Source organism: Alosa alosa, chromosome 1 (genome assembly GCF_017589495.1).
Source record: "Alosa alosa isolate M-15738 ecotype Scorff River chromosome 1, AALO_Geno_1.1, whole genome shotgun sequence".
In the NCBI taxonomy this organism is placed as follows: Eukaryota; Metazoa; Chordata; class Actinopteri; order Clupeiformes; family Clupeidae; genus Alosa; species Alosa alosa.
In genome coordinates this window covers 48,181,032-48,200,121 of record NC_063189.1, presented here as the reverse complement: position 1 = coordinate 48,200,121, position 19,090 = coordinate 48,181,032, and the positions used below count along the sequence as shown (strand labels likewise).

General features: G+C 40.5%; 1 protein-coding gene across 1 annotated transcript; it reads left to right on the top strand.

Annotated features, from left to right (window-relative positions):
* Positions 1–9,104: 9,104 nt before the first annotated feature.
* On the top strand, positions 9,105–17,167 carry si:dkey-29d8.3 (uncharacterized protein LOC556220 homolog). The gene is made up of 7 exons (XM_048250601.1): positions 9,105–9,406; positions 12,456–12,600; positions 12,688–12,801; positions 13,646–13,790; positions 14,018–14,163; positions 14,292–14,431; positions 16,761–17,167. The coding sequence occupies exons 1-7, from the start codon at positions 9,307–9,309 to the stop codon at positions 16,862–16,864; spliced, it is 894 nt and encodes a 297-aa protein (XP_048106558.1). The 5' UTR covers positions 9,105–9,306; the 3' UTR covers positions 16,865–17,167.
* The last annotated feature ends 1,923 nt before the right edge of the window (positions 17,168–19,090 follow it).

Here is a 19,090-nt window from a genome sequence, read left to right as displayed (position 1 = left end):
TGCCACGAGACTCTAATCAATGTATATACTTTAAGGCACTGCATTAATCGAAGCGTCTCCCATGCATTGGCACTAGGAAGGTAGTAACTGTGCTATATAACACTTTAAAGAATGCATCGCCCGGTTCGAATCCGGCCTGATGCACCCGGCCCGTTAAGGCCGTTTCACCAACAATCGTGTTGTTTTGAGATGCCACCCTCTGGTCATCGGCGTTAATAGATCATCGAAAGCGACATCTTATGAAACCAAAGAACCTGACTGTTTAGCAACTGTTTGCGTCCTGTTTCTTGTGCTTTTTACTGAGGGCAATCATAGTAATCATTGATATCAATTACAACTTTAGAGGAATAAAAAATACATTTACAAAATTAGGAATGCGCGATCTGTAGGACTTTTGACCTACAAGCAGTAGCCGGCGTCCACGAGACTATAGGACTCGCGACATCTTATGGAAACCAAGAACCTGACTGTTTGTAACTGTTTTGCGTCCTGTTTCTTTATTAGCTTTTTTACTGGGAGCAATCATATTAATCAGTGATATCAATTGCAACACCCAGAGGAATAAAAATACATTTTACAAAATTGGGGAATGCGCGATCTGCGGACTTTTGACCTACAAGCAGTAGCGGCGTCCGCGAGGACTATGGACTCCCGCGACATCTTATGAAGTCAAGAACCTGACTGTTTGTAACTGTTTTTGCGTCCTGTTTCTTGTGCTTTTTTACTGGGGGCAATCATATTAATCATTGGTATCAATTACAGCACCAGAGAATAAAATACATTTTACAAATTGGGAATGCAGCGACACTTTTTACACGGACTCTAATCATGGGGCATTAATCAGCGTCTCCTCGATCATGCTGTGACTTTGAAATGCATCGCCCGGTTCGAATCCACGGCCTGATGCACGGCCCGGTAAGGCCGTTTCTGCTGTCTCCGCGAGATGACTATGAGACTCCATGGCGACATCTTATGAAGCCAAGAACCTGACTGTTTGTAACTGTTTGCGTCCTGTTTCTTGTGCTTTTACTGGGGCAATCATATTAATCATTGATATCAATTGCAACACCCAGAGGAATAAAAATACATTTTACAAAATTGGGGAATGCAGCGATCGTGGGACTTTGACCTGCGCAATTAACCCGCGTCAGGACTCTAATAACATATGAGCACTGCGGTAATCAGCGTCTCCTATGAACTCATAGGCGACACATCTTATATAACACTTTAAAGAACCACGCCGGTTTGCCTGAACTGTTTAAGGCCGTTCCTGCTTTCTTGATGTTGCTGAGATTTTCATCAGCGTGGGCAAGCGACATATTAATGACTGTTTGTAACTGTTTATCTGTTTCGCAACTTACACTGAGGGTAATAAAAATACATTTTACAAAATTGAGAATAAAATACATTTACAAAATTGGATGCTTTGACCTAAAGCAGTAACCCGGCGAGTCCGCGAGACTATGAGACTCCAGCGACATCTTATGGAAATAAGAACCTGACTGTTTTGTAATTTTTCGTCCTGTTTCTTGTGCTTTTTTTTTTACTGGGGGCAATCATATTAATCATTGATATCAATTGCAACACCCAGAGGAATAAAAATACATTTTACAAAGGTGGGAATGCATCGATCGTGGACTTTGACGGTAACCCGGTGATCCCGGACTATGAGACTCCAGACTCTAATCATGTATATACTGAGCACTGCATTAATCAGCGTCTCCTCCGTGGAACACATAGGAAAGGCAGCGCTTTGTGCTATAAACTTTAATGCATCGCATCGCCGGTTCGAGATCGGCCTGATGCACCGGCCCGTTAAAGGCCGTTTTCTGCTGTCTCGATGTTGTTTCACGAGATGCCACCCTCGTCATGTCGGCGTGTCGTCGCCAGCGACATCTTATGAAGCCAGAACCTGACTGTTTGTAACTGTTTGCGTCCTGTTTCTTGTGCTTTTACTGAAGGGTAATCATATTAATCATTGATATCAATGCAACACCCAGAGGGAATAAAAATACATTTTACAAAGTTGGAATGCAGCGATGGTGGACTTTGACCTGCGCGGTAGCGGCGTCCGCGGACTCTAATCATGTATATACTGAGCACTGCATTAATCAAAGCGTCTCCTTGTAGCACACATAGGAAAGGCAGCGCTGTGCTATATAGCACTTTAAGAAATGCATCGCCCGGTTCGAATCCGCCTGATGCGCGGCCCGTTAAAGGCCGTTTCTGCTGTCGTGTTGTTTCACGAGGATGCCACCCTCTGGTCATCGGCGCCGATGCATCAGCGACATCTTATGAAGCCAAGAACCTGACTGTTTGTAACTGTTTGCGTCCTGTTTCTTGTGCTTTTTACTGAGGGTAATCATATTAATCGTGATATCAATTGCAACACCCAGAGGAATAAAATACATTTTACAAAATTTGGGGAATGCTGCGATCTGCGGACTTTGACCTACACAAGCAGTAGCGGCGTCCGAGACTATAGAGACTCGCGACATCTTATGAAGCCAAGAACCTGACTGTTTGTAACTGTTTGCGTCCTGTTTCTTGTGCATTTTTACTGAGGGCAATCATATTGATCATTGATATCAATTGCAACACCCAGAGGAATAAAAATCAATTTTACAAAATACAGGAATGCCGCGATCTGCGGACTTTGACCTACACACGCAGTAGCCGGCGTCACGAGACTCTAATCATGTATATAATGAGCACTGTATTAATCAGCGTCTCCGTGGCACACATAGAAAAGGCAGCGCTGTGCTATATAGCACTTTAAGAATTGCATCGCCGGTTCAAGTCCGCCGTTACGGCCGTTTCCGTTGTCTCACGTTGTTTTGCGCGACGCCGCCATCTGGTCATAGCGTTCCCCGATCAGCCATGACATCTTATTAAGCCAAGAGCCTGACTGTAACTGTTTGCGTCCTGTTTCTTGTGCTTTTTTACTGAGGCCAATCATATTGATCATTGATATCAATTGCAACACCCAGGAATAAAAAATCAATTTTACAAAATAGGGGAATGCCGCGATTGGCGGACTTTGACCTACACAAGCAGTAGCCAGCGTCACGAGACTCTAATCATGTATATAATGAGCACTGGATTAATCAGCGTCTCCGTGGCACACATAGAAAAGGCAGCGCTGTGCTATATAGCACTTTAAGAATTGCATCGCTGGTTCAAATCCAGCCTGATGTTACGGCCGTTTCCATGGTCTCATGTTTTACGCGACGCCGCCACCTGGTCATCGCTTTCCCGATCGGCCGCGACATCTTATTAAGCCAAGAGCCTGACTGTTTGTAACTGTTTGCGTCCTTTTTCTTGTGCTTTTTTACTGAGGGCAATCATATTGATCATTGATATCAATTGCAACACCCAGAGGAATAAAAATCAATTTTACAAAATAAGGGAATGCCGCGATCGGCGGACTTTGACCTACACACGCAGTAGCTTGCGTCACGAGACTCTAATCATGTATATAATGAGGACTGCATTAGGCCTGATCAGCGTCTCCGTGGCGCACATAGTAAAGGCAACGCTGTGCTATATAGCACTTTAAGGATTGCATCGCCGGTTCGAATTCGGCTGATGCACCGTCCGCCGTTACGGCCATTTCCTTGGTCTCACGTTGTTTTATGCGACCCCGCCCTCTGGTAATCGCGTTCCCGATCGGCCGCCACATCTTATTAAGCCAAGAGCCTGTCTGTTTGTAACTGTTCGGTCCTGTTTCTTGTGCTTTTTTACTGAGGGCAATCATATTGATCATTGATATCAATTGCAACACCCAGAGGAATAAAAATCAATTTGACAAAATAGGGGAATGCCATGATCAGCGGACTTTGACCTACACACGCAGTAGCCAGGGAGTCACAAGACTCTAATCATGTATATAATGAGCACTGCATTAATCAGCGTCTCTGTGGCACATATAGAAAAGGCAGCGTCATGGCACTTTACGAATTGCATTGCTGGTTTGAATCTGGCCTGATTCACCGGCTGCAGTTATGGCCGTTTTCGCGATCTCACACTGTTTTACGCGACGCCGCCCGCTGGTCATCTTGTTCCCGATTGCACGCGACATCTTATGAAGCCAAGTAGCCTACCTGACTGTTTGTAACTGTTTGCGTCTAGGCTGATTCATGTTCCCTTGCATTGTGTAACTGAGGTCCATGGCAAGTCTTGCTTTCACCAGACCAAGCTCAATCTTTAAGAAATCAAAAAATAAATCGCCGGCAGATCAGGCTGGGTTTACCCAGCCTAGTCCATGGTAGGTGTTTACAGTATTACTTTATCATGATTGAGTGCGTGTACTCCATCACCAGCAGGTGGCACTGTAGTGATGTAACCGTTAAATTGTATATATTGATACTGCACTATTATACGTGGTCCAGTGTGCCCTTGAGAGTTCCAGTAAAAAGTTGAACGATACCGTCTCCTCATCATTTAAAGTTTCTACCTTTCCTCCTGTAAGCAACACCACAGTAGGCGCCTGATATTTTTAATTTTCCGATTGAGATATCCACGTTCTGGCTATTCTAAATGCAAAAATGCATCAGGGAGTTTGACAAAACCGTAACTGTTAACAAACTAGATTCTAATAGAAAGCTGTTAGCTTCCCTCTTTTGTATTAATGAAAACAGCAAAAAATCAAAGTGGCTTGTTTGATTGTTGATTTCTGTCGCCATATAACGTTCTCTTTCGTTCCATAGCTCTGTCAACATTGAACAATGAAAATAAGGGAGATTTCTCCGCATAAAATCACGAGGAAAACATCCGTCCCCATTAACGTTGGAAGGGTTGGAGCAACAAAGTAGCCTACTTTATTCACGCTTAACAGCCTATATCCATTTGGTCAACTTTATCCAGCCCTAAAAAAGCTAACTTTGGTTTACTTGTAGTTTACGGTGTAGCCTAGCCTAACTTTAAACAGTGTGCATGCTTATAAAGCATACTTGTGCTTCATTCATCCACACATCCAGCTCCTAACGTTTTGACAAGCATTTCTACCAATTGACCTTGTTCCTGCCCATCTCTAGCTTTGCTGTCTCCATCCTTTCTGTTTTTGTTATTTGCAAAAAAATACATAGTAGGCCCTATTTATTGGTAACCAGCAACAAGTGCAATTTGTTAATCGCTGTCATTCTCTCTCCTGCCAACAAAATGTGTTCACGTTCCAAGTAGCAGTCACGTAATTCTGCTTCATAAAGCAGAATACAGAATACAAATACATTGGTCATATAAATAGCCAGTTTATGGTCTACAGTGTAGGCTAGAGTTGGTAAGTTATGGTACCCATTCAACTTGGAGTGAATATACAGGGGGATTTCTTTGGCTCTTTCTTTGTTATTACCCAGTGTGCTTTGTTGAATGGTCTCAATGTTTTATTGTTTTATTTCATGTGAATACTTACTAGAGGAGTAAATTATTTCAAGTAGGCTAATGCAGTTGCAGGAAGTGTGCATTTAGTTTCCATGCTTATTGTGTTTCCACAACAATGTTAGTGAGTAAATCTACTGAAATGGCCACCATCTTGGTGAAGTGTGATGTGTAAGATCAGAAAGCAGAGGGTGAGTTTAGAACGATTGTATAAGTCGATGTGTTATCATAGCGCTCTATAGCATGGGTGGAAGGTATTGACGATTGGCCGGGGAGGGTCATGTCTTTTTTGAAAAGACTGCTGGAGGGTTGTTGAAAATTTTCTTGCAGGCAGGGGAGGGTCATGCAACTTTTGATTGAAGCGATCGTAGCAGGTAGACCTTCTCTGCCTGCTATTTCCCCATAGCACCTGGAAGTGCTAATGAAGGGGGCGGGGCATAGGCATTTGATCAATCTGGCACCAGTGGAGTGCTACTTAAGAGGGGGGAGCAGCAGTAGCAATGTAGACTCCACTGGTGTAGCCCCTGTCTGTGCTACCGTCAGGTATGCTGTCTCCCCATTGACATTTGTGGTTTTATGTTATGTATATTGTGGTGTGTTCTTTGTTTAATCTTCTGTGTTCTGTTCTTTTAGGCAGCACAGTCATGCTGATGGGGAACATGGGTTGTGCTGCTGTCTTGTCTTGTCTTGGTTTTGCTTTGGTTATTTTATGTTTGGTTTTTGTGTTGCCTGTCTTGTCCTTCTGTTGGTAACTTATGTTTATTTAGTAGGGAGGTGGCTCTGAGGGGGGCTACTCTGAGCATAGGTGTGGTGTGGGTTTGTATATTGCTTCTCGCTTTGCAGTGTGCCTTTGCTGTGTAATAGGTGAGCTTTTCTTAATGCTGGATGATATTTGTGTGGATTTCCATAGTTGCCACCCTCAGATCTCCACTTCCCAACTTTTGTGTATTAATAAATCTTTTGCTTTGCTGGAATTCATGTCTCCCTTGTGTAATATTTGAACCTACGAGCTGTGTCTGTTTAGAGGTACGATCTCTTAAAGATTCCCTGATGCACTAGGCCTCAGGGTGGCGTAGTCAGGCTATTGTGATTGGCCCCTTGGCCCTTCCTATGTATCACCCTGTTACACACTCAAAATCCCTCCGGTGGCCCCGTTTATAAATAACGAACGGTCCCTTACAGTATCAAGCGGACTTAAGCTGCCACATCATGGCGAAAAGTTGTAATAAAATTCACGCAGCTCCATGAATCACGGAAAGCGCGAATGAAGTGGCCACTTCTAAATGGGACCCACTACACAGTAGCTTAAGGTGTGTTGCTAAAGCAGCCATAATGAAAGCCATAATGAAGGTGTCATTGTTTGGATACTTCACACACACATGCTTTTTAATCTCATAGACTACAACTACCAAGCTGGAATAAAAGCACATCGAAAACACCCTGCATGCACTTAAAACAAATAAACGCGTCTCCGTCTCATGCATGTATAGCCATAGACAAAACTGTATCAGATGGGTGTAACGTTGGTAAATCATCCATTGCACAGAATGATTTTTGTAGCACGTACAACAAATAATATTAGGATTATGTGTACAGCCCTGCCTTGGATATATCTCTCAAAGTGCGCTCTAAAATATTTGGTTTAGATGTAGATCATCACCGGTGTGTTCATTTTGAAAATAGAGTATTGAAGTAGCCTAGTGGGTGTGGGTTTGGGAATGAACGTTAGCTCAGATGCTTTTTCACTCTTTTTGTGGTCTTAATGCAACACTTTACAAAGCACTGTCAGGGCCACCAAGGACTGTGACCAAATCAACAGCAGAAAAAAACCTATTTAGCAAGCAGAAATGTCCCAGCCCGGTGTTTGCATCATAGACAGGTTATCTTTCAGGTATATTTTCCATTAGAAAACCACCGCGTTAGGAAAAGTTGTGGCTAACTTACTTAGCTTGTTAGTAGGCCAGAATGAGATGACAGTCGAAAGATACAATTACAGTGCTGCTATCAATTTGCTTGGTATGACCACATTTATAGTTTTCTGTAAATGCAATCAAATTGGCCTCCATCACTCAACCAATGCTAACGGTAACATTATTGTGCCTACCTAGGTCCTTATTGATATTATAAGATTAACGTACCTGCAAAACCAAGCATGTCCGATAAACATTCTCAGATTTATTTCGGCTTCAAGAAGAAATGGGAATTACATTTCATGTGAAAATCGTCCTATCCTTATTAGACGTTCTCTGCGGTAAACTAGTCCTTGTAGGAAGCGTCCATTGTTTTTCCAACCCACTTTTAACTTCCAACAAAATTACGTCTCACTGCAATGATGCGCTATCTAGTGGACAAACGACTACGTATCGCCAATATTGGAAATGCAGCCATGATGATTATAATGATGAATATTTGGTTTTCCTTTAATCCTACTGAATTTGTAATTATGTATCGGCCGTTCTAATTGCCGATACCGATAGTATGTGCGTGCCTGTGTGTGTGCATGTGTATATGTGTGTGTGTGTGTGTGTACACCGCCATCTACAGGCCAATGAGTGTACAGTCACTAAATGTACACATAACCTACATTTTTTTAGACCCCCCCCATGGATGAAATTCTACGAAACTTGGCATAGCCCCAGAGAATGCCAGGTTAATCATACACATAAAATTTGGTGCAGTTTTGAACATCTTAACTGAAGATAGGGGCGATTAAAGCAGAATGATATTGCATTTTCATTTTTTATCGGGGGGGGGGGGGGGGGGTGCAAATCACAAATCAGTGATTATGGGCCAGGTTGATGTGGGCCCTTGAGACCAACATACCATAAAAAATTCTTCATCCTCAGTGCCATGGTTCAGGTAGTTATTTAGGAAAAACTGCATTTTTTGGGTTTCGGGGGCCCAGCGCGGAGGGGGAGTCTAGTGGGGCTACATACCCACCAAATTTCATGTGCCCTGGTGTTTCGGTGTCCCAGGTATCGTTGACCAAAAATTCAGGAAGTAGATGACGGAAAAAATAAAAAATAAAAAACTTTGACAATCCCTATATGACCGCTTCGCTAGCCAGGAGTGTGTTGATCATTTGGAAATTGAGTGTAAAGCAGTGAGTTGTGTTTACAATTCCGCAAAAAGAGTGCTGTGCATTGATTTGTGCCTACAGTTGTGCAAAGTGTGTGTTACAAAATTGCAAACTGAGTGCAAAGCAGTGTTTGTGCTTTTAGTTTTGCGAACTCAGTGAGTGGTTTTGCTATAAGTATTAATAGTTTTAGAAATTGTGCTATAAGAATCACGGTTGTGTTTAAGCATTCAGAAAAAAACTGTAATAAATAGGCATTCCCAAGTGTATCAGCAATCACTAAATTCGTGTTTAAATAACATTCTAAAACATCCCCAAAGAACCACCTGCTATTTCCAATCACCCCCAATCAGAATCAGCTTTATTTTTATTCACTGCCAAAAAATTGTTCCACCAATATCCTTTTCTTTTTCACATGAAAACAACCTATTCCGATTATGTTGACTCGGTCTGAGCCGAGACAAGAGTTTTCATGCTCAGAAAACAGAAGCCTATAGAAGATGCCTTTCTGGTTGTGTTTCTTATTATCTACAGTAGGTGGAGGTGTGAGCTAGGGCTTGCAGTGCACTAAATGGCAAGAGGGCTATTGTTTTTGGATGCACATTTACTCCGAAGATTATGGTAGTTGTGAAACAAAAACAGTACATGTCAAAACAGGAAACTTCACTTTCGTACGTTTCACGTTTGTATAACAGCATGAGCTCATGGATAGAAAACTACGCCTAGTCCATCAAACTTGCAAATATTATTACGAACACAAAAGGTGACTAAAAGTAGCCCATGAACGAGTGGTAGCCTATTACGTTGGGATCTTTCACTACTTTTCCAAACACACGATTTGTTTTGCTATTATTATGGGAGACCACAGTCCATCTCGTGTGGCGATTATCCTACTGTCTGTTGTAGTTTACGTCGCAGCTTTGGCATTTAACGGTCTGGCAGGTCCTGGGAAAGGTAAGGACTGGTCGCACCAAATGCGCAAATTATTTGGTTTTGACATTTTCAGCCTAGAAACTAGTTGCCACATGTACCTGATTTTATGGGATTTTTCTCTTTTTTGAGTGACGGATAATTAATAATATTGTGCCCGGTTTTGGTGAAAATGAATTTCTGATTAGGCCTATACTTTCTTCTAGTTTCAAATGAAAGGGTCTATTCCAGCCATCACCAAATGGCGGACCGCGGTCCGAGTCCGGACCGTGACGTGATCCTATCCGGACCCAGACCTAGCCTAATTTAGATTTTCACGTAAGATTTCAAAGCTGCGCTAAATGTTTCGTTGGTTAGGATAACAGCATTTACTTCAGGGGCTTCAGAAACCATAATTTTGTTTGCTGCTAGGCTACTCAGCCAGTGAAATCTGTGAATTCTGATAAAGTCGAGTCAGTGAGTAAAGTAGCATAGGCCTACTATGGAGAAGAGACTGATAGCCTGAAACGAGCGAGGAGAGGAGACGGGACGAGAAACAATCAGATGGATATCTAAGTTAACGATAAGTAGGCCTAAGTTATTTTCAAATCATCGATTGCTCAAAGAGGAGAAAGCTAGACAGCGAGAACAGAGCTTTATATAACGATACGGGGGCAATACCACGCAAAACTGTCACGCAACGCCAACTAAATATGGATGTGACAGTTTTGCGCGGAATTGCCCAGGTGATTTTAAGCGCCAATTTGAAACACCTCTACTAGACAAAGCATATATTTTGAGCAAGCATAGGGTAGGCTAGGCCCATTCAACAGTGAACTGGGACCACAGAATATTTTACGATTTAAGAAGGCAATATGATTGATCCACCACAATCTAGTTAAGCCTACATGCATTCACTGCCCACAACGTGATATTCCTGGGTTTCCAGGATTTCGGGTCAACATAAAAAACTAAACAAAATAAATTAAACTTGCTGATTAATGGGCTCAAGGAACCAGCTGTGGAATATCCATCCTTGTCTCAGCTCAAATTGTATTTTAAGTTCACGTTAAGATCTTAAAAATAGCCAAGGCTACTCAGTTTTTCTCCCCAATTAGGCTACTCTTATCTTGCCTTATTTCTCCTCATTTCGAATGTTGCCTTTTAGGCTAGGCCTACTTATTTTATTTCACATTAAACATTAGACCCATTTAGATGATATTTGGGCATCTAAATGGGAACGCATCTTGAGTGCGCACCAGAGAGAGAGAATGAGAGAGGCTGGTAGGTTCCAGCTGGCTTGTCATTGTTGACATTTACTCCTTTTTAATATAAGAAACTTATAACTGAGTCATTCCGTGTTAAATCAGATAAGGTTGTTGCTGCACCGTCTCAGATTGTTCAAACCTTGTTTCATCAATGGGTCCTAAAACCAAGGACTGTGAAATGTCTGCGCAAATCTTCTGTCTTCACATCTTTTTCAGACCTTGAAATGCTTTCATTTTTGCATCTTGAAAAACACGTGCCATGGGCATTACAGTTTTTTTTCAATCGCTATACAAGCACTTACCCATACTTCAGATAGTTTTTCTAAACTCTTAACACAGACTCACACCTACAAAACACAATTGGCCAAATTGATAATTTTCTTCTCAAAAACTCATGTTGTTAAATATATACTAACTCTTCATTTCAAAACAGAACACATCTTTCTCTGCACACACTAACTTTACCAAAACACTGGAATTCTGACTCAAAATGAAATTATTCTGTCAAAGAATAACACCTGTTTTCACTTCACAAGGTATATGCAGTCAATCAAAGTAGGCCTACACCAGGTTTCAAAATACTGGCTATTGTTGACATTACAAAAACTGCATATACTTTTATGTTTTAGTTTTACAGGTATTTGCATGCAAAACATGCTATCCACAGTTTTTACACTAAATTTCTTGGTTGGGAACTGTATGGCCACATGTAATGTTCACATTCAAAAGCATTCCAGTAAAAAACAAATCAGTTTTTTTCTCTTTACTGTTTACTACAGGAGGTACAGTAGAAATACTGTTTACAGTATGATAGAACAGAAAAAGTTTTACAGTATTGCTTACAGAACTAAATATCCATGAAACACACAAGAGCATTCTGAACAAAAAACAACAGCAAAAAGCCCAGATAAAAAAAAGGGGGGGGGGGTACTGTAAAAAGAAACACAAAATTACTGTATCTAATCTCTGCGATCTTCAGAGTTAGGCCACATGTTTTCATCAACATCACATCTGATATTATCCAAGGCGATGCACCTGGGATAAAACCATTTTGTAGCAGAGCAGAAGCAGAGGTTTTTATATCTAAGGTTTGGAATATTGTTTGCTATTGTGGGATGTTGTGTGTTAACATTTGTAAATACTACAAAAACAATCCATAGTTTTGTTGGGAGGTAGAGCTTGTCTGTTAAGAAAATGTAAGCATTGTAGATTTAATTTTATTACACACAATAGATTTTAGCGCCCCCTCAGGTGAAAAACAATATAGCATTTTGCTCCTTTTACAAAGCAGATTTTTTGCAGATTTTTTTCTTAAACTAGGGACTTCTATAAAACCAATGACACTGTGGCACCAACTTTTAATGATTGAATCGTACTGTGAACATGTTTGTCTTCCATTCTACAAAGTTTGGTCAAGCTAGGAATAATACTTTTTAACATGGCCTCCAAGATAAGGCCTCTTAGAGAGTGACAATCCAAGGGCAAAAAGACTATGAAAACAATAGAATTTAACAAAAATAAAAATATTTTACAGGTTTTAGTTATGGAACCTAAACATTGTGTAGATAAACTTTGAGGAAAATCGGAGTCGGTGCTGCAACCATTTTCCTGGATTTTTTCTGATTTGACACAGAATGGCTCAACTACAACTCAATATTATGCATATTGTTAATGTTTTATGGATTAGCCTTATAGCTTGGGGGGGGGGGGCAATGATTGTCCCTGGATTTTCACAAATCAAATGTGGCAACCCTACTGGCAACACTTGTTTCAGCAGCCTCTGTTCACGTGGGTCATCAACATTTACGTTATGTACATTATTATAGGTCCATTCTGGAATAGTACAGGAGATGTGTCTGGTAACTACGAGACTGAAATCACTCCTGCGGGATGGACTTTCTCCATTTGGGGCCTTATATATACCTGGCTCTTAATAATGCTTATCTATATCCTCACCTGGCTTTGCAGAAGGTAGGGCCACACACACAGAGATGCTCATCGTTATCACCCTGCTCTAGATCTCGTAGCCTTATGTGTGTGACTTTGTGCTATGTGCAGGGACTCCAGTGGTTGGATGTACTGCAGCCCAGCAGTTCTTCCCAGTGGATTCTTCCTCACCTGGATCATTAATATGAGTCTAAACATCACCTGGCTATTCCTATGGGACAGAGAGTAAAGTGACATTGAAGCATTGTTTACTTTTCTAGCTTAGACCAGGATTTTTGACAGCTGTGGGGTATACTACGAATCTCGATTAGTGGGTGAGCGAGGTATGTTGCGCTCAAAGCCAGGCTATGCTGTGACACAAAAGTGGATCTGTTTTAGTGTCGCTATATCACCATGGTATGTTGGTACCAAACCTGGTCGGGAGGAGGTTATGTGCTAAGTTATTGCTCAAATCGTGTAATCTACCGCCCACTGACCAATCAATTGTCTTAAAAACAAAGTTATCTCACGTGTAGGATTCTGTCATATATCTTACAGGTGGAGCTCCGCCTCTACTAACATTTTGGATCTCAAATGCGCTTTAATAGTGCTCTGCGTGCAAATATCCCACTATGGACGTGCATACCATACAACAACTGATGACAATTGATTTATTTGATGTTATAGGTTATACACAAAAAATGACCGCAGTGTAGATTAAGCTATCACTCATGAATGCGGAAGTAATTGTTTTTAAATAGAGGCGGTCTTGTGCGTCTCCACGTTTCATGATTGGCAAACGTCATCCCAACACCGAGAACGCACACAGATCTGAGCTGAAAGCCTAGTTTGACAAATATATCACATAACTGCTATCATAGTATCACTTAACGTATACCCCTGAGTCAAGGCTTTGTGAAGCCTCGATATGTCTACATAGCCTAGATATGTCTAACGTGCTTCGTAGTATATCCCACTGCTCTAGACAGTTTTGTGATAGTCCAATTAATTTGTTTGTCATATCTTTCAGAATAATAGTATTTTGACTTGTGCAAATGGATCAAATCTCAATGCATCTTCATGCCCACAGGCAGATGAGCCCTGCACTGATAGTCCTAGCGCTGATTGCCTTCTCCAACTACCTGATGATATTCTTCTCCTGTCGTGGCCTCAGTGCGCATGGCAGCTGGCTCAGTCAGGATCACCCCAAAGACCTCTGGTGCATCAGAGTACTTGTATGTGTAACGACATTGTCTTATGTTAGGGTGCTTTTGCTATCAATCAAGCATTTTTGTTTTCACATTTTTATATAATTTATTTTATTTTAGCCTATTTATTTATATATTTGTTGAGTTCACATGGTTAGGAGGGTTGTTTTTGTAGTTGGAAGTTCCTTTCCTTTTCATTTTGAGTAATCTGTCTTTGTTATTTGGGTTAGCATGTTTATTATGTGTTCCCAAAGGTCCAGAATGGCATTGCTGTTTACACTACATGGACGACTATCGCCACACTCATTAATTTGACAATTGTGCTGGATGTCTCTGGAGTGTCAAAGACAGATGCGGCCACAGTCTCTCTTTGTCTTCTTCTGATTGAGGTCCTTGGGTGGTAAGCCTTACATCTCTTATCACTTATGACAATTTTAGTCTTGGTTATTTTTTTATTTCCTTGCTGTGTGCCGGCGTGATGAGAAAATCTACCTCTAATTAGTGAATTATTTTCTATCCTGTGTGTAGGTTTATTGTGGAGAATTTTGTGATTGACCGACATGTGCGATACATCGTCACAATTTATCCTGTGGTGATAATGGCTCTGGTCGGTAATGTGTACAAACACTATAACCCAGAGGCACCTGGACGAAATGCTAAGTTTACAGGTGAGCCATTGCAGGTGTCAAGTAAATGTTTCTGTAGCTCTTTTGTGGACTCTATAATTAAAATGGGAGGTATGTTTTGTAGAGTGTGTAAAAAGCAAAAGCAACATTCTATACTGTAGCTCAAGATTCAAAAATTATCCATAGCATTGTTCAGAGGACAGGCATAGTACAATAGAGATATAGAGAAATGTATCCTCTAATCTTTAACTATCAGCATTGTAATCTGTTGTTTTTAGTGATCCAAAGTATTCTGTAGTTCAGTGATCTTCTCACAAACCTAGTCTAAACTATTAAGTTTTCTCCATATGTGGTGAATGTGGTGTAAGGTGTTAACAAACTGCCCTTAACCACATGTAGCCACCTCTACAACTCAGATGCTACATATTACATTTTTTTCTGATTGCTTAAGCACATTTTTTGTAACTATGGCTTTTTTTGCAAAACTAATAGGAAAACCTTTCGCCCAATCAGCAAAACATTGTAGTTCTCTTGCAAAAGCTAACACACCTTGCTTAACTCTCCACATCTTCGTAAAAATGGTGTTTTTGTATCTAACAGTAAACACAAGCCATCACAATAGTAAGCACACAATGTGCCAACTACACACTGATGGTATGAATAAAAAACACATCTGGCTTTTGCTTTCTTTGTGCACAAGGAGGACTATGTCAGTTTGAGGTCATACTTTTGTCATAGTTCTGTAAACATACAGGGATTCAAACTTCAAGTATTGGTATTTATTTAAACACATCAAAACACACAAGTGTGTTTTTCCAAGTCAAAACACAAAATAGCAATTTCACTGAGACAAAACAAATCAGTCTATATCGGGTCGTCTCTCTCAAAATTTCGTCTACATCACATGCGATGTCCTAGTCCAAAGCACCGGGGAAAATATATTCTGGAATGCCGTATCCAGGCCTGACATGACAATATCCCCACATGTAGACTGATTTTTTTGCCTGTAAAAGGGCTATTTCTTACTCTTCTTCCCCCTCCTCTTCCTCCTCTTGCTCTTTCTTGTCCTCTTCCTCTAACTTCACCTCCTTGTCCTTGTCATCCTCTCCCACTTGCTTCTTCACCTCCGCATCCTCTTCCTCCTCCTCTTCCTCCTACTTCTTCACCTCCACGTCCTATTCTTCAGCCTCCTCTAATTCTTACTCTTCTCACTCTTCCTGCTCCCTCCATGGTACCCATTGTACATTACCTGTGGCTTATTTATAGTGCTTACATGTAGGCTGATTGCAAAGTGAACTAATTATCTAAAACAGTTTTCACATGAGAAAGTGTGCCAGAGAGTTGGCAAAATAGTGTAAATAATAGCCATACATCTGTATAGATTTGCGAGGAGTGTGTTGATCATTTGGAAATTGAGTGTAAAGAATGAGTTGTGTTTACAGTTCCGCAAAAAGAGTGCTGTGCAGTGAATTGTGCCTACAGTTGTGCAAAGTGTGTGTTACAAAATTGCACACTGAATGCAAAGCATTAGTTTTAGAAATTGTGCTATAAGAATCACGGTTGTGTTTAAGCATTCAGAAAAAACTGTAAGCACAAAATAATTGCTTGGTAGATCTACTAATTTTTAAGGCCACACCATTTTAGCATTGATGATTTCAAGAAGTGACCTTAAATTCACTCTTCACATTTGGAACCAGAGCTATCAAGTTGTCAAAGCAGTGCAGTCTTTTCTGTACAATATTGTTTAACAGAGGTCATAGAACACATTCATTCATTAGCATATAGAATAAGTAGGCTATAATGGTTTTTGAAAACATGCTCAACCAAACTAAATGCCATACATTGCAAAATGATAGAAAATCCCCAAAGAAAGGTAATTTAACATTTAATTTGAACAATTAAGCAATTAAGTATAGATATAGACCTGTTCCTATAAGGCATAAAAACACCAACTCTCCTCTCTCCAAACGTACACTCAAAATGATTACTTATCCTGTTTTTTTTTACTCTTGACCAAATTTGGCCTAGCCTTTGTCTGGTGATTGTGCCTGAAGATAATTATCAGCATAAGATGATGTATTATTAGAGCTCCTTTTGCGTTAAGTCATAATCGTATAGGCCTAATGTTCACAACTTCTCCCACACATTGTAATGCATGTGGCCTTCTGGGGGTGCTAGCTTAAAATCAGCTGATTTGCAATATTTAAACTTGAAATGTTCATAGGCTACTCAACAAAAAACCATCCATGCAAAATTCTGCTAATGGGCCTTAATCCTTAAGGGGTGAAACAGGGGTGAAATTCAAACTCAAATGAACTTTTTTGATGCTGACTCGAAACATAAGATTTGTGTCTTGCTTTTGGTCTCACAGTTGTCCTCCTCGTCCTGGCCTGTTTGCTGTTTGTATTTCGAGTCATCATGGTGATATGGAAAAACAGGATGCAGCCACTTTATCAGGGCTCCAGTGGTAATTAAACCAAGCAGTGAGAAAACCCTATGCAGCTGTGTTACATACATATACTCCACAATCAACACTAGCCCGAGTTGATGCTTCAGCAACACATTCAGGGATGATATACCATAACTATTTTAATGTATTTTACTGATCTTTAACAGGCCTATATTTGTTGCACTAACTGATACCTCAATAACATTTTCTTGAAAGGTCAATTACTGTATGTATTTTTAAGAAGCCACAACTTGCAATACTCACATTTTCTACTTTTATATTTGTTATTATCGATAAATGACTACAAAAATAAATAATTATTGAAGGTGTCCTCATTGTGTGTGCGTGAGCCCTTGTGTGAGGTTCTCCAGTTTGCCAGGCCTGGGTGAGCAGTGTTGGTTCAGCTGATGCAAACATGAAAAAACAATTCTTGGTTCTGTGTGAGTGTTGGGGATTTCACCTTGCCAGTCATAAATGAACTGCTGTGTACACAGAGAGACATCTGCTATAATCAGAGGATATTCAGCACAGTCACAGACCGCACTGATGAGTGAAGAAGTCTTATGTCAGTGCCTCACATCAGAACTTAAATGCGCTTTAATGCATGTTATAAGTTATCCATTTCTGCATGTCATTCGTGGTAAAGCATCATACAGTATTAGTCCTGTTTTTTTGTCTTATCCGTTTTTTACACCGCTTTATGGTTCACACATAGGAAATCACACTTGAATCAGCCCTCCAAGGAAGCTGTGTTAAAGTAGCCTGCCATTCTAATTCCATTTTTTTGTCGACTTTAGCAAATTGCTCTTGACTGTCCATCAGTTTTTGTACACATGCCTGTGGATTATTCCATGTAGTTTAGTGACAAACAGTACTCCGAGAGGTATGCCTCCTAATAGAGCAGCCCTGTTATTGTGAAACAAAGCCACGGGAGGGTTACCATCTGCTCTATAAAAATATCAACAACCTTCCCTGAAACCCTAAATTGAAGACTGCATGTCTTCAGTTGAATCTTGTTGGATCTCAACAGTGATCTTGATCTACTTTGAGGCCTTGGGTAGGCAAACAATAGGACAGATCTGAAATCAAACCAAAAAAGCGTTCTATTATAAGTGGCTGCCAATGGACAGTAAAATCACAAAAATAAAGGCACCAAACAAGTATCTTTCAACTGCTGATGTTTGTATGTGCTTATTCGTTCACTATGCAACCAGATCTGTTTAGAATCTGGGGAACATGTCACAAATTGATAAATTACAGTCTTTATAGCTGTATATTTTCAAACAGATACTATGCATTTGTATTTGTACTAAAGTCAACATCTGTCTCTGAGCAAACACTTACATGGACTCTAAATGGTTTAGGCCTAGTATAAAGGATGTAGTCTGTTAAACCTTCAAATAGATGGGTGCAGTATATCACCCTACAAACATGGTGATCAGTGTTTATTTAAGGGAATGACGGTTGTCATTCTCATTGCATGGTTTAAATGATGTTAAGCCCAAAACACACCCATGACTGATTAAGAAACATAAGGACAACCACTGTGCGCCAAGTGGCCGGCTTTTGATCACATAATTGCGACATGAAATTAGTGAATGAGGACTGGCCACACCTTTAATGTCTATAAACTTTACGCCTCTGACCATCCCAAATTCTATTGTAGTTTATGCAAGTTCAATATGGATTACAGATCTAGAGTTGAATGAACGAGTACTGATTTCTTACAGGTTGGGTCGCTAGCATTGTGCTAATGAATAACGTCATTGACAAGTTTGAAAGGCTTTTTAGAACAATTAAATGACTTGAAAAATATAATACTCAACAGTGTGTATTTTCTTTGCCTCCCCTTTTGAATGCAACATTCAAATTACTAGACAACAAATTATATCCCGAGAAAAAAGGATTTTGAGGGGCACAGCTCCCATTCATTCTGCACTCGTCGGTGAGTGCCCTCAACCAGAGAAGGAACCGCAACCAGTTCAGGTTCAGTTCAGTTCCGAGAGTGGAAGTTCTCTCCTTATTAGACATTCTCTGATAACACCCAAATTTGTTAGACTTAAGTTGTTTCTGTATAGACCGCAACAGTCCCGCCCACTGCCGATTCCGGAAGTAAGAATTCCATACAATTTCTCCATTGAGATGGAGTATAAGCCATAAAATCATAACCGTCCATGATAGACTTAAAACCAGCTACGTGACTAAGCGATTGTACATGCTCATATACACGTCAAAAGTTAATGGGGCATCAA